Source organism: Mobula birostris, chromosome 15 (genome assembly GCF_030028105.1).
Source record: "Mobula birostris isolate sMobBir1 chromosome 15, sMobBir1.hap1, whole genome shotgun sequence".
Taxonomy (NCBI): Eukaryota; Metazoa; Chordata; class Chondrichthyes; order Myliobatiformes; family Myliobatidae; genus Mobula; species Mobula birostris.
Window position 1 is genome coordinate 85378793 of NC_092384.1, and position 16221 is coordinate 85395013.

General features: G+C 48.4%; 1 protein-coding gene across 1 annotated transcript in view; it reads left to right on the forward strand.

Annotated features, from left to right (window-relative positions):
* The window catches only part of has3 (hyaluronan synthase 3), a 47885-nt gene that overhangs the window by 639 nt on the left and 31025 nt on the right, over positions 1–16221 (forward strand). The window contains exon 2 of the mRNA XM_072279080.1: positions 8035–8661. Coding sequence (XP_072135181.1) covers positions 8038–8661 — 624 coding nt within the window. The 5' untranslated portion in view covers positions 8035–8037. The remainder of the gene's footprint in view (positions 1–8034; positions 8662–16221) is intronic.

Here is a 16221-nt window from a genome sequence, read left to right on the forward strand (position 1 = left end):
AGGTACATAGGGTATAATACTCAGGGTAGTAACTGTAGAGAGAAAAGGTACACAGGTTGTCATACACAGGATAGTGACTGTAGAGAGAGCAGGTACATGGGACATAATACTCAGGGTAATGATTGTGTAGAGAGGGCAGGAACACAGGGTGTAATACTCAGGGTAGTAAAATTCAAAAATCTAAGGTGCAAATGGACTTGGGATTCCTTGTGCAGGATTCCCTAAAGGTTAATTCCCCCAAAAATGAGGGGTGACCTAATTGAAACCTATCGAATGGTGAAAGGCCTTGATCGAGTGGATGTGGAGAGGATGTTTCCTAGGGTGTAATAGTCTAAGACAGAGAACACAGATTCAGAATAGAGTGGTGTCCTTTCAGAACAGTGATAAGGAGGAATTTCGTTAGCCAAAGAGTGGTGAACCTGTGGAATTCTTTGCCACAGACAGCTGTAGAGGCCAAGTGTTTATGTATATTTAAGGCAGAGGTTGATCGATTCTTGATTGGTCAGGACATGAAGGGATACAGGGAGAAGACAGGAGGTTGGGGCTGAGAGGAAAATTGATGAAATGGTGGAGCAAACTCATGTGTCAAATATCTTAATGGTCTTATGTTCTTAATCATCTACCCTTTCATTTCTTCTACCGAAGTACATGACCATACACATCCTGACACTGTATTCCATTTGTCACTTATTTGCCCATTCTCTTAATCTGAAGTCCTTCTGTACCCACTGTGCTTCCTCATAATTACCTGCTCCTCCATCTAATTTCATATTAACTACAAACTTTGCAACAAAGCCATCAATTCCATCATCTAAATCATTGACATATAACATAAAAAGGATCGGTCCCAACACTGACCCCTGTGTAACACCACTAGTCACTGGCAGCCAACCAGAAAAGGTTCCCTTTATTGCCTCCAGCCAATCAGCCGATGCTCTATCCATGCTCGAATCTTTCAAGTAATTCCATCGGCTCATAGCTTGTTAGGCACCCTCATGTGTGGCACCTTGTGAAACACCTGAAGATCTAAACGCACAATATCCACAAATGGCATTATATCTGATGTCCCTTGAGGAAACCATGATAACTTTGGCCTAGTTTATCATGTGCCCCCATGCACCCCAAAACCACATAATTAACAATCAACTCCAACAACTTCCTAACCAATAAGGTCAGACAAACTGGCCTGTAATTTCCTTTCTGCTGCCTCTCTCCCTGCAATTAGCTGCCTTTATTGTTGCTCGAGTTGATACTGGAGGGCCATTCAATGTGCTCTGCCCTCCCTGTGTTGTGCACCTTCACATTATGCAGTTACTTATGAGACAGATGGAAATGGCTGGATTAATTTGCAGGGATTATCCACTTGAGAAGGAAGAAATGACAGGGTGGTCTGATGCCCTCTGGGTCAACGATGTGATGCCTCCCTCCCAGCACAACTCAGGTACTTGGCTAGTTTGAAAGTTTCGCCTTCCTCAGCTGTGGAAAGGCGTCACAAGCACCTGTCTCGTGTGCTGATCATTACTTCAATAACATCGTGGACGAAATATTGACTAGAGAATAACAGGGCATTCTGACCACCTTTAATGTTAATACTGTACACTCAGGATTGTCACCTGACTTGTTGCATCTGAGGTGGGCCTTCCAGGAGTGTGAGAAGAGTCAGGTCGGGAATGAAGGGACAATTGAGGACTCTTTAGGCAAGGGTGCTCTTACTGGGAAAATCAGTAAATGTTGTTTGTGCTTTGTAACTTGAATCTACTTAAGACCAATCTCAGTGAAGTTTCTTGTTTACTGTGAGGTGATTTTCCCTATTTTCTGGTCACCATTGTGTTGCTAGTAGGTGTTATCACTTCCACTTTGTATCAGCTCCAGTGTGCAACCTCATTGTACCATTCTGTAGCTGTGTATGAGATTGCAGAAGTGGATTTAATAACCAAGACCAGATCAACAACATTGGACAGATACATGCTTTGAATATAGAATATAGAATAGAACAGCACAGTACAGGCCCCTCAGCCCAAAACGTTGTGCTGACCCTCAAACCCTGCCTCCCACATAACTCCCCACCTTCAATTCCTCCATATACCTGTCTAGTAGTCTCTTAAACTTCACTAGTGTATCTGCCTCCACCACATTCCACACACCAACCACTCTCTGAGTAAAAACCCTTCCTCTAATATCCCCCTTGAACATCCCACCCCTTACGTTAAAGCCATGTCCTCTTGTATTGAGCAGTGGTGCCCTGGGGATGAGGCGCTGGCTATCCACTCTATCTATTCCTCTTATTATCTTGTACACCTCTATCATGCCTCCTCTCATCCTCCTTCTCTCCAAAGAGTAAAGCCCTAGCTCCCTTAATCTCTGATCATAATGCATACTCTCTAAATCAGGCAGCATCCTGGTAAATCTCCTTTGTACCCTTTCCAATGCTTCCACATCCTTCCTATAGTGAGGCAACCAGAACTGGACACAGTACTCCAAGTGTGGTCTAATCAGAGTTTTATAGAGCTGCATCATTACCTTGCAACTCTTAAAATCTGTCCCATGACTTATGAAAGCTAACACCCCATAAGCTTTCTTAACTACCCTATCCACCTGTGAGGCAACTTTCAGGGATCTGTGGACATGTACCCCCAGATCCCTCTGCTCCTCCACACTACCAAGTATCCTGCCATTTACTTTGTACTCTGCCTTGGAGTTTGTCCTTCCAAAGTGCACCACCTCACACTTCTCCGGGTTGAACTCCATCTGCCACTTCTCAGCCCACTTCTGCATCCTATCAATGTCTCTCTGCAATCTTTGACAATCCCCTACACTATCTACCACACCACCAACCTTTGCGTCATCTGCAAACTTGCCAACCCACCCTTCTACCCCCACATCCAGGTCATTAATAAAAATCACGAAAAGCAGAGGTCCCACAACCGATCCTTGTGGAACACCACTAGTTACAACCCTCCAATCTGAATGTACTCCCTCTACCACGACCCTCTGCTTTCTGCAGGCAAGCCAATTCTGAATCCACCTGGCCAAACTTCCCTGGATCCCATGCCTTCTAACTTTCTGAATAAGCCTACTGTGTGGAACCTTGTCAAATGCCTTACTAAAATCCATATAGATCACATCCACTGCACTACCCTCATCTATATGCCTGGTCACCTCCTCAAAGAGCTCTATCAGGCTTGTTAGACACGATCTGCCCTTCACAAAGCCATGCTGACTGTCCCTGATCAGACCATGATTCTCTAAATGCCCATAGATCTTATCTCTAAGAATCTTTTCCTACAGCTTTCCCACCACAGACGTAAGGCTTACTGGTCTATAATTACCCAGACTATCCCTACTACCTTTTTTGAACAAAGGAACAACATTTGCCTCCCTCCAATCCTCCGGTACCATTCCCGTGGACAACGAGGACATAAAGATCCTAGCCAGAGGCTCAGCAATCTCTTCCCTTGCCTCATGGAGCAGCCTGGGGAATATTCCGTCAGGCCCCAGGGACTTATCTGTCCTAATGTATTTTAACAACTCCAACACATCCTCTCCCTTAATATCAGCATGCTCCAGAACATCAACCTCACTCATATTGTCCTCACCGTCATCAAGTTCTCTCTCATTGGTGAATACCGAAGAGACATATTCATTGAGGACCTCGCTCACTGCCACAGCCTCCAGGCACATCTTTCCACCTTTATCTCTAATCGGTCCTACCTTCACTCCTGTCATCCTTTTTTTCTTCACATATTTGAAGAATGCCTTGGGTTTTTCCTTTACCCTACTCGCCAAGGCCTTCTCATGCCCCCTTCTTGCTCTTCTCAGCCCCTTCTAAAGCTCCTTTCTTGCTACCCTATATTCCTCAATAGGCCCATCTGATCCTTGCTTCCTAAACCTCATGTATGCTGCCTTCTTCCACCTGACTAGATTCTCCACCTCACTTGTCACCCATGGTTCCTTCACCCTACCATTCTTTATCTTCCTCACAGGGACAAATTTATCCCTAACATCTTGCAAGAGATCCTAAACATTGACCACATGTCCATAGTACATTTCCCTGCAAAAACATCAACCCAATTCACACCCGCAAGTTCTAGCCTTATAGCCTCATAATTTGCCCTTCCCCAATTAAAAATTTTCCTGCCCTTTCTGATTCTATCCTTTTCCATGATAATGCTAAAGGCCAGGGAGCGGTGGTCACTGTCTCCCAGATGCTCACCCACTGAGAGATCTGTGACCTGACCCGGTTCATTACCTAGTACTGGTTGGTTGTTCGTCCATCATTGACATCGATGAGGACCTCGACACCATTATGATGGTGTCGAGACTAGCGCGTGATTTGGATTTAAGTGAGGGAGAGTTGAGCAGCGTCAGCCTCACTCTCTCTTCCCAATTCCCATCTAGATCCAGTGGCAAGACAGAGTCTAGACGGCTGGAGATGGGACTAGGCACAGTGGATGACCAGGACGTCTTCTGTGTCTTGTCCTGCTCTACACGTTCCACGACACTTGCAGAGACCGCCTTCTTGACCGTTGGACCTTCCATTGGTCTCGTCCGCTCAATCCGCCGGAGTCTGTCTTCACATGCTGGGATAGACAACTCCCTATCTCACCGAGGGTCTGAGACCCGTCGGCTACCCTCACCTGGTTTAGCCAGCTTGTCGAAGCCATTGCCCGGGGTGTGGCCACTGTCGCATGCAAACAGCTTTGGGGAGCCACAGGTGAGAGCCTAGTACCTAGTACTAGATCTAGTATGGCATTCCCCCTAGTCGGCCTGTCCACATACGGTGACAGGAATCCATCCTCCCAATCTGCTCCTCTGTATCTCTGCTGCTACCAGGGGGCCTATAGAATACCCCCAATAGAGTAACTGCTCCCTTCCTGTTCCTGACTTCCACCCACATTGACTCAAAAGAGGATCCTGCTACATTACCCACCCTTTCTGTAGCTGTAATAGTATCCCTGACCAGTAATGCCACCCCTCCTTCCCTTTCCCCCCCTTTCTATCCCTTTTAAAGCACTGAAATCCAGGAATATTGAGAATCCATTCCTGCCCTGGTGCCAGCCAAGTCTCTGTAATGGCCACTACATTATAATTTCATGTATGTATCCAAGCTCTCAGTTCATCACCTTTGTTCCTGATGCTTCTTGCATTGAAGTACACACATTTCAGTCCTACTACCTTACTGTCTTTACACCCTTTATTCTGCTTCTCTTTCCTCAAAGCCTCTCTGTATGTTAGATCTGGCTTTACTCCATGCACTTCTTCCACTGCTCTATCGCTCTGGGTCCCATCCCCCTCGCAAATTAGCTTAAACCCTCCCGAACCATGCTAGCAAACCTACCGGCAAGGATCTTGCTCCCCCTCGAGTTCAGGTGCAACCCATCCAATCTGTACAGGTCCCACCTTCCCCAGAAGAGATCCCAATGATCCAAAAAATCTAAAACCCTGCTCCCTGCACCAACTCCTCAGCCATGCATTCAACTGCCATCTCCTCCAATTCTTACCATCACTGTCACGTAGCACTGGCAGCAATCCTGAGAATGCCACCCTTGAGGTCCTGTTCTTCGGCCTTCTGCCTAGTTTCCGAAACTCACACTTCAGGACCTCATCCCTCTTCCTGCCTATGTCGTTGGTGCCAACATGTATCACGACTTCTGGTTGCTTTCCCTCTCGTACCGGGATGTCGTGCACTCAGTCAGAGACATCTGGGACCCTGGCACCAGGGAGGCAACAAACCATGTGGGTGTCCTTCTCACGTCCACAAAATCTCCTGTCTGCTCCCCTGACTATAGAGTCTCCAATGACGACAGCTCTCCTCTTCTCCGTTCCACCCTTCTGCACCACAGGGTCAGACTCAGTGCCGGAGGCCCTGCCACCGTGGCTCACCCCTGGTCGGTCGTCCCCACCAACAGTATCCAGGACGGTAAACTTATTATTCAGGGGAATGGCTACAGGGGTGCTCTGCACTACCTGTCTGCTCACTTTCGCTTTCCCCCCTCTGACTGTCACCCAACAACCTGCTTCCGACAGCCTAGGTGTGACTACCTCCCTGTAGCTCTCATCTATGACTGCCTCATTCTCCCGTATGAGTCGAAGGTCATCCAGCTGCTGCTCCAGATTCCTTACACGGTCTTCCAGATCGCCCAGCCGTATGCACTTCTGGCAGATGTGACTCTGCGGGAGAGGGGCGTTCCCCCAAGACTGCCACATCTCACATGAGAGGCACATCACCGTCTCAGGAGGCATTGTAAAAAATAACTGCGAGCTAGTTCGTCCTCTGCCTCTTCTCGTCGAAGCCTCTCAAGTCAAAGCCTCAAAGCTCCACTCCTTCACTGGCCCACTCACGCACTGGCTGCTTCGTTTGAGCTATCCCCCTATTTATCTGTTTGAGCTTTTCAAACTGCTTGGTCACCTGACCTCGACTGCCCAATCAGCTGCTTTCTGCTGAGTCTGAGCTATTCACATCTCGATTGTCTAATCAACAGCTTTCTGCTTTGGAGCTGGGGTTCCCAACATTTTTTATGCCATGGACCAATCTCATTAAGCAAGGGGTCCGTGGACTCCTGCTTGGGAACTCCCTGGTGTAGAGGGATATGGTCAAACATACAAAAATGGGACGAACTTATAAGGGAACGTGGTCAGCATGGACCATTTCAGCCGAAGGGTTTGTTTGATAGAACAGAGAAAGCCCACAGCACAACACAGACCCTTCGGCCCGCAAAGCTGTCCTAAACATGTCCTTACTTTAGAAACTACCTAGGCTTACCCATAGCCCTCTATTTTTCTGTGCTCCACGTACCTGTCCAGGAGTCTCTTAATAGACCCTATCGTATCCGCCTCCAGCACCGTCACCGGCAGCCCATTCCACACACTCACCACTCTCTGAGTAAAAAACTTACCCCTGACATCTCCTCTGTACCTACTGCGAAGAACCTTAAAACTGTGCCCTCTTGTGCTAGCCATTTCAGTCCTGGGAAAAACCCTCTGACTATCCACCTGATCAATGCCTCTCATCATCTTATACACCTCTATCAGGTCACCTCTCATGCTCCGTCACTCTACGGAGAAAAGGCCGAGTTCACTCAACCAGTTTTCATAAGGCATGCTCCCCCACACTGTACAACTCTATGATGTGCGTTTGGCCCACAGGAGTGTTCCTGAGCTGCCACTTTCCACTACAGTCTCTATCCCACTACAGTCTCTATCCCACTACAGTCTCTATCCCACTACGGTCTCTATCCCACTACGGTCTCTATCCCACTACGGTCTCTATCCCACTACGGTCCCTATCCCACTACGGTCTCTATCCCACTACGGTCTCTATCCCACTACAGTCCCTATCCCACTATAGTCTCTATCCCACTACAGTCTCTATCCCACTACAGTCCCTATCCCACTATAGTCTCTATCCCACTACAGTCCCTATCCCACTACAGTCCCTATCCCACTATAGTCCCTATCCCACTATTGCTCTGTGACCTCCCACACTGTTACAGTGAGATCCAGCACAATCTTCATTACTCCTTGTGCGAGTACCAAGATCTTTGCCTGTCCTTTTAGTTTGTTTGTATTCACTGAGCACATTCCCCAGCACAATGTGATTTAACTGTCCACCCATTGTCACACTGTCATCAAATCCCAGTCAATCAGAGGAAGTCCCGTTGGCCCACCCATCACCACGACTTCGTTCCCTGCTTTTCCTCCACAGATGCTGCCTGACCTGTTAATTGTTCTCCTTCCTTTGCTAAGTTTAATCTCCACCCAAACAGTCATCCCCCTGTGCTACCCAACTCCCTTTCCTCCCTGCCTGTCCTTCCTGAAACTCAAATACCCCTCGATAATAAATTGTCAGGTTTCACCTTGCCACCATGTCTTTGTCATCACCTCCTGCATTATCTCTTCACTGCATTCGGCTGGTCTCATGCCCCACCCTGCTGCCGTCCTCACCAGCGTGTGATCCTGAAATCACTACCCTGAGATCCACCTTTTGAAGTAATTTCCCAACTCCTTCAATTGTCCTTCTGCTTCCTGTTACAGAAGATGTCCAGAGAGCGAGTCTACTCTGCAGTCCGGATCACAGCCAGCACCTTGTTTGCTCTGTCCATTCTGGGCGCCATCACCTGTACCTATGTGAAAGGTTATCAGTTCGGCTACACGGAGCATTACCACCTGTCCTTTGGGCTCTATGGGGCCTTTCTCACTCTCCATCTCTTCATCCAAAGTTTCTTCGCCTTCCTGGAGCACCGAAGAGTCAGGAAAGAGAACCGACCTATCAAATTCACCAAGTCAGTGGCTCTCTGCATAGCGGCGTACCAAGAAGACCCTGACTACCTGAGGAAGTGCCTGGTGTCTGTGAAGCGCATCGCCTACCCCAACCTGAAGGTGGTGATGGTCATTGACGGAAACCAGGAGGAGGACATTTACATGCTGGAGATATTCAATGAGCTGATGGGTGCCGAGAATACCGCCTCCTATATCTGGCAGAGTAACTACCACCAGGAGGGGCCTGGAGAGACCACATTCACCCACAACGAGGGCAAGAGCAGGGTGCAGCAAATCGTCAGCCAGTCCACGTTCTCCTGCATTATGCAGATGTGGGGAGGGAAGCGGGAGGTGATGTACACAGCCTTTGCTGCCCTGGGAGACTCTGTGGATTACATACAGGTGGGTGAATGAGATGTTGTTAATGTGGATTACATACAGGTGGGTGACGGGCAGCACGTGGGGAATGCTGGCATTCAAAGGTATGTGGCTGGTAACCCTAACCCGTATACAGCTCTCCCCGTGGGCAGCTACCCGTACACAGCTTGTTACAGAACCTGAAACAGCAGGGAATCAGGCCATTCGGCCCATTCTTTCTGTGCTGACCATCAGCCTGCACATGGTCACCTTGGTTTGATGTCCCAAAATGCAATATCTCACATTTATCTGAATTGAAATCCATTTGCCAACCCTTAGCCGAGCTACCCAGCTGATCAAGGTCCCCTTGTCATTTTTCATGCTATCTTATGATTCATTTTCTTACAGGCATTTGCCGGAAGTACAATAGATTAGGCCTAATTTGGAGAATTGTGTGCAGTTTTGGTCACCTACTTGCAAGAAAGATGTCTATAAGGTTGAAAGAGTGCAGGGAAAATTTATAAGGATGTTGCCCAGTTTGGAGGATCTGAGTTATCCAGAAAGATTGAATAGGTTAGGACTTTATTCTTTGGAGTGTAGAGAATTGAGGAGATTTGATAGAGATGTACAAAATTATGAGGAGTATAGATGGGGTAAATGCAAGCAGGCTTTTTCATTGAGGTTGGGTGGGACTGCAACCAGAGGTCATGGGTTAAGGGTGAAAGGTGAAAAGTTTAAGGGGAACATGGGAGGAAACATCTTTACTCAAAGGGTAGTGAGAGCATTTGGATGAGCTGCCAGCACAAGTGGTGCATGCAAGCTCGATTTCCACATTGAAGAGAAGTTTGGATAGTACATGGATGGTAGGGGTATGGAGGTTGATGGGAGTGGGCAGTTTAAATGGTTTGGATAGTACTCCTTTCAGTGGTGAGGAAGGCTATGCCCGTGATGGACTCAGCTTTATCACCACTTTCTGTAGTCTTTTCAATTCCTTGATATTGATGTTTCCATACCAGCCTGTGATGCAGCCAGTAAGGGTACTCTTCACTGTGAATCTATAGAAGTATCTCCTTTGAATGCTGCTCTTGTGGTTTGTGAGAAGGCAGGGAGACCTCCAGGGCCCCTATGACTTTATCTGCAGGAATTGCATCCAGCTGCAGCTTCAACACTCTGCATTAAGGGGTTGGAGCTGGACCCGTACTAATTTTTATAGATGCACTGTAGAAAGCATTCTTCTAGGGTGCATCAGAACCTGGTATGGAAGTTGTCCTGTCCAAGACCGTAAGAAGCTGCAGAAGGTTGTGAACACGGCACAGCACATCACATAAACCAATCTTCCGTCCGTGGACTCACTTTACGCCGCACGCTGTCGGACCAGTGCTGCCAGGATAATCAAGGACATGATCCACCCAGCCAACACACTTTTCGTCCCTCTTCCCTCCGGGAGAAGGCTCAGGAGCTTAAAGACTCATATGGCCAGATTTGGGAACAGCTTCTTTCCAACTGTGATAAGACTGCTGAACGGATCCTGACCCGGATCTGGGCCGTACCCTCCAAATATCCGGACCTGCCTCTTGGTTTTTTTTTCACTACCTTACTTTCCCTTTTCTATTTTCTATTTATGATTTATAATTTAAATTTTTAATATTTACTATCGATTTGTACTCCAGGGAGCGGGAAGCACAGAATCAAATATCGCTGTGATGATTGTATGTTCTAGTATCAATTGTTTGGCGACAATAAAGTATGAAGTATAAATGGATGAACTCCAGATCATTCGGTAGGCGAGGTAGCACATATAGGGAGGTAGGATTCAGGAAACTTGGCGTTGGTCAAGAGGGTGAATGGGATTAGACAGCCAGTGAAGAGTACCCCTGCGGCCAATCCCCTCAACAACAGTTTTGATATTGTAGTGATAGGGGATTCATTAGTTAAGTGAACAGAAAGGAAGCTCTATGGACGAAAAGAAGATTCCCAGATGGTATGTTGCCTCCTGGGCGCCAGAGTCTGAGGCACCTTGGATCGAGTCCTCAGCATTCTTAAGTGGAAGGGTGAGTAGCCAGAGGTTGTGGTCCATGTAGGTACCAATGACATAGGCAGGAAAAGTGACGAGCTTCTGCAAAGGGAATTCAGGGAGTTAGGTGCTAAGTTAAAGGACAGGATCTCCAAGGTTGTGCTCTCAGGATTGCTACCCATGCCACGTGCTAGTGAGGCCAGAATATGGAAGATCATACAGCTTAACACATGGCTAAGGAATTGGAGTGAGAGAGAGGGCATAAGATTTTTGGATCATTGGGCTCTCTTCCAGGGAAGGTAAGACCTGTACAGAAGAGACAGTTTGGACCTGAACTGAAAGGGGACTAATTTCCTAGCAGGAAGGAACAGTGCTGCACAGGGTGTGTGTTTAAACTAGGGCTGCAGGGAGATGAGAACAAGAGTGCCGGAACAGATATTGGAGTGGTGTGGACACAGATGTTGTTCAGACCCCAGACAAAGTCAGGAACCAAAAAGTTGAGCAGGATGGGACTAATATTCTGAGTTGTGTATATTTCAATGTAAGAAGTATTGTAGGAAAGGCAGATGAGCTCAGGGCATGGACCAGCACCTGGAATTATAATATTGTAGGCGTCAGTGAAACTTGGTTGCAGGAGGGAAGGACTGGCAGCTGGGTTTTCTGGGGTTTCGTTGTTTTAGATGTGACAGAGCAGGAGGAATTAAACAGGGAAGGGTAACACTCACAACACACTGGAGGAAATCAGCAGGCCGGGCAGCATCTGTGGAAAAGATCGGTTGACGTTTTGGGCCAGAACCCTTCGTCAGGACAGGGAAGGGTGGCATTGCTGGTCAGGGAAAGATCACAGCAGTGTTCAGTCAGGATAGACTGGAGAACTGAACTGGTGGAGCTTTATGGGTGGAACTGAGGGATAAGAAAGGTATGACCATGTTAATGGGGTTATATTATAGACCACCCAACAGTCCGTGGGATTTAGAGGAACAAATATGAAAATAGATCGTAGACTGTTGCAAGAAACAAAAGATTGTGATAGTTGATGAGCTTAACTTTGCACATATTGACTGGGACTCCCATACTATAAGAGGACTAAAAAGTATAGAGTTTGTCAAATGTGTTCAGGAAAGTTTCCTTAATCAGTATATAAAAGTCCCAATGCAAAATTGTGCAATACTTGATCTGCTGTTAGGACAGAGCAGTTAATAATAGTCTGTGTAGGGAAACACTTTGCATCTAGTGACCATAATACAATTTGTTTCAAGATAATTATGGAAAAAGATAGTATAGGTCTGGTCCTTGGGTTGAGATGTTAAATTGGAGAAAGGCCAATTTTGATGATATGAGAAAGGATCTGGAAAGTGTGGAATAGGACAGGCTGTTTCCTGGCAAAGATGTACTTGGCAAGTAGGAGATCTTCAAAAGTGAAATTTTGAAAGCTTGCATGTGCCTGTCAGAATAAAAAGGCAAGAATAACAGGTTTAGGGAACCTTGATTCTCGAAAGATATTGAGGCCCTGGTTAAGAAAAAAAAAAGGATGTGCAATGCAGGTATAGGCAGATAGGAACAAATGAGGTGCTTATGGAGTAAAAGAGAACACTTAAAGAAAGAAATCAGGAGGGCTAAGAGAAGGCATGTGGTTGCTCTAGCAGACAAGGTGAAGGAGAAGGGATTCTCCTTCTAAGAGCAAAAGAGTTGCAAGGGACAAAGTATGTCCTCTGGATGATCAGTATGGCAATGTATGTGTAAAGCTAAAAGAGATAGGGGAAGATCTTCAATGGATTTATTTTTTGCTTCTGTATTTACTCGGGAGACGGACACAGAGTATAGAAGTGAGGCAAAGCAGCAGCGAGGTCATGGACACTATGCAGATTACAAAGGAGGAGGTGCTTGCTGTCAAATTAGGGTGGACAGATACCCAGGGCATGATAAGGTGTTCCTTCAGACCTGGTGGGAGGCAAGTGCAGAAATTGTAGGGCCCTAATGGAGATATTTAAATCATCTTTAGCGACAGGTGGGATATCAATGAATTGGAGGATAGCTAATGTTGTTCTGTTGTTTAAGTCTGTCTGTCTTTCTAGGTACCATGTCCGATGCGGACTTTGGTGACCATGGTTTTCCATATAGATCTATCCTTCGTTTTTTGGATGACCTCCATTTCCTCGATGTGTCGCCGCCTGGCTATGCTTTTGATATACGTAAGCCGAGGTCTTCCTCTAGGTTTGCTCTCCTCGATCTTTCCAGAGAGTATGAGTTTTTCTAGTTCATCTTTCTGCATGATGTGTCCTAGGAATCTGAGTTGTCTTTCTCTTATTGTTGGTATGAGTGATCGAACTGCTTGGGCTCTTTTTGATTTGATGGTTGTTTAAGCAAGTTTAAGTTTAAGTAAGCCACTAAAATTAAACCAGGAAATTATAGGTCAGTGAGCCTGACATCAGTTGTGGGAAAGTTACTGAAAAGTATTCCAAGGTTCTGGATAAATGAGCATTTGGATAGATAGCGACTGATTAGGGATTGTCAGTATGTCGTGGTATGTGGTAGGTTGTGTCTAACCAATCTTATAGAGTTTTTTGAGGAAGTTACCAGGAAAGATGATGAAGGCAAGGCAGTGGATGTTGTCTACATGAACATTTGACAAGATCCTGCATGGGAAGTTGGTCAGGAAAGTTCAATCACTTGGCATTCAAAATGAGGTAGTAAGTTGGATTAGGCATTGGCTTTGTGGAAGAAGTCAGAAAGTGGTAGTAAATGGTTGCCAGTGACCAGGGATTAGCAGGCATTGGTGCTGGGTTTCATCTATATCAATGATCTGGATGATAATGTAGTTAACTGGATCAGCAAATTTGCAGATGACACCAAGACTGGGGGTGTAGTGGACAGCAAGGAAGACTATCAAAGCATGCAGTGGGGTCTGGACCAGCTAGAAAAATAGCAGATGGAATTTAATGCAGACAAGTGAGAGGTTTTACATAGAGAGCAGTAAGGCACTGAGGAGTACTGAGAACAAAGGGATCTGGGAATAAAGATCCATAATTCATTGAAGGTGAGGCCTGGAGAACCTGAGTTATAGGGAGAGGCTGAATAGGTCAGAACTTCATTTCTTAGAATGTAGACGATTGAGAGGCGATTTGATAGAGGTACACAAAATTGAGGGATTGTAGCGGTGTGCTACACACAGCGCTAGAATAACCACACGGAGTCGGTGAGTTGGAGTTGCGATAAAAGAGATTTATTCAAACTTCGCGGCCTGCTTTAAAGCCTTCCCGTTCCCGCCCTCCCTGGGGCGGGACTGCTGTGGGGAATGCATATTCCCAGACCTTTCCCGCGCGCGGGATATTCCCCCGCTGGTGAAGATGGCCTGGCGCCCTTTTTGGGGCCGACCCTCTGCCTGAGCGCACTGGTTCGTGTGTGCTAGAAAGTGGGTTGCCACATAACCCCCCCCCCCCACGCCCCAGAACCGGCAATACCTCCCCCAATGTCCACAGTCTGGATCGGCCTCTGTTTGGGAGGTCTGCCCCTGCGCCGCGGTGCCTGAGCCTGGACCGGCTGCGCCAAGTCCACATGGGCCGGTTTGAGTCGGTCCACCGTGAAAACCTCCTCTCTCCCCAATGTCCAGCACGAATGTGGAGCCGTTGTTCCTGATCACCTTAAACGGCCCCTTGTAGGGCCGCTGTAGCGGTGCCCAGTGTCTACCCCGTCGTACAAAAAGAAACTTACAGTTCTGCAGGTCTTTGGGTACGCAGGTCAGGCTCTGTCCGTGCTGTGAAGTGGGGATGGGGGCCAGGTTACTGAGCCTCTCCCGTAGTCTGTCCAGGACTGCTGTGGGTTCTTCCTCTTGCCCCCTTGGGGCTGGTATGAACTCTCCTGGGACGACCAGGGGCGCGCTGTACACCAACTCGGCCGACGAGGTGTGCAGATCCTCCTTGGGCGCCGTGCAGATTCCGAGCAGGACCCAGGGAAGCTCGTCCACCCAGTTAGGCCCCTCCAGGCGGGCCATGAGAGCCGATTTCAGGTGATGGTGGAAACGCTCCACTAGTCCGTTTGACTGTGGGTGGTAGGCAGTTGTGTGGTGTAGCTGCGATCCTAAAAGGCTGGCCATGGCCGACCACAGGCTGGAGGTGAACTGGGCGCCCCTGTCGGAGGTAATGTGGGCCGGTACCCCGAAGCGGGCTACCCAGGTTGCGATCAGTGCTCGGGCGCAGGATTCGGAGGTGGTGTCGGTGAGCGGGACTGCCTCTGGCCATCTGGTGAACCGGTCTATCATAGTTAGGAGGTACCGCGCTCCTCGCGACACTGGCAGGGGCCCCACGATATCCACATGGATGTGGTCGAACCTCCGGCGGGTGGGTTCGAACCGCTGCGGCGGAGCCTTGGTGTGCCGCTGCACCTTGGCCGTTTGGCACTGCATGCACGTTTTGGCCCATTCACTGACTTGTTTACGAAGTCCATACCACACGAACCTGTTGGAGACCAGCCGGACGGTTGTCCTGATGGAGGGGTGCGCTAATTTGTGAATGGATTCGAAAACCCGCCGGCGCCAGGCTGCTGGGACGACGGGGCAGGGTTGGACGGTAGCTATGTCACACAGTAGGGCCCTCTCACCTGGGCCTACGGGGAGGTCCTGGAGCTGCAAACCGGAGACTGCAGTCCTGAAACTGGGGATCTCAGCGTCTCCCTGCTGTGCCTCTGCCAGCGCTGCATAGTCCACCCCCGGGACAGGGCCTGTATGGTAGGTCTGGAAAGTGCGTCCGCCACGACGTTGTCCTTTCCAGAGACATGCTGGATGTCCGTCGTGTACTCGGAGATGTAGGACAGATGTCGCTGCTGGCGGGACCACCAGGGGTCGGACACCTTCGTGAACGCAAAGGTAAGCGGTTTGTGGTCCGTGAACATGGTGAAGGGCCTACCTTCTAAGAAGTACCTGAAATGCCAGATTGCCAGGTATAGTGCCAATAGCTTCCAGTCGAAAGCACTGTATTTGAGTTCAGGTGGTCATAGGTGTTTGCTGAAGAACCCCAGGGGTTGCCAGCGACCCTCGACCGACTGCTGTGTTGGATGCGTCCACAGTGAGGGCAGTAGGAACGTCCGTTCTGGGGTGCACTAGCATCGCAGCGTTTGCCAAGGCTTCTTTGGTTTTAACGAAAGCGGCTGCGGCCTCTTCGTCCCAGGTAATGTCCTTGCCCTTACCCGACATTAGAGTGAACAGGGGGCGCATGGTTCGGGCTGCTGAGGGGAGGAAACGGTGGTAGAAATTCACCATACCCACGAATTCCTGCAGGCCTTTGATTGTGTTGGGTCGGGGGAAGTGGCGGACCGCGTCTACCTTGGCGGGCAGCGGGGTTGCCCCGTCTTTAGTAATCCTGTGGCCCAGGAAGTCGATGGTGTCGAGTCCGAACTGGCATTTGGCCGGGTTGATTGTAAGGCCGAATTCGCTCAGGGGGGAGTAGAGCTGGCGGAGGTGGGACAGATGCTCCTGCCGACTACTGCTGGCTATGAGGATGTCATCCAAATAGATGAATGCAAAGTCCAGGTCGCATCCCACCGCGTCCATTAGCCGCTGGAACGTTTGTGCGGCACAGGGTAGCGGTCTGGCGTTG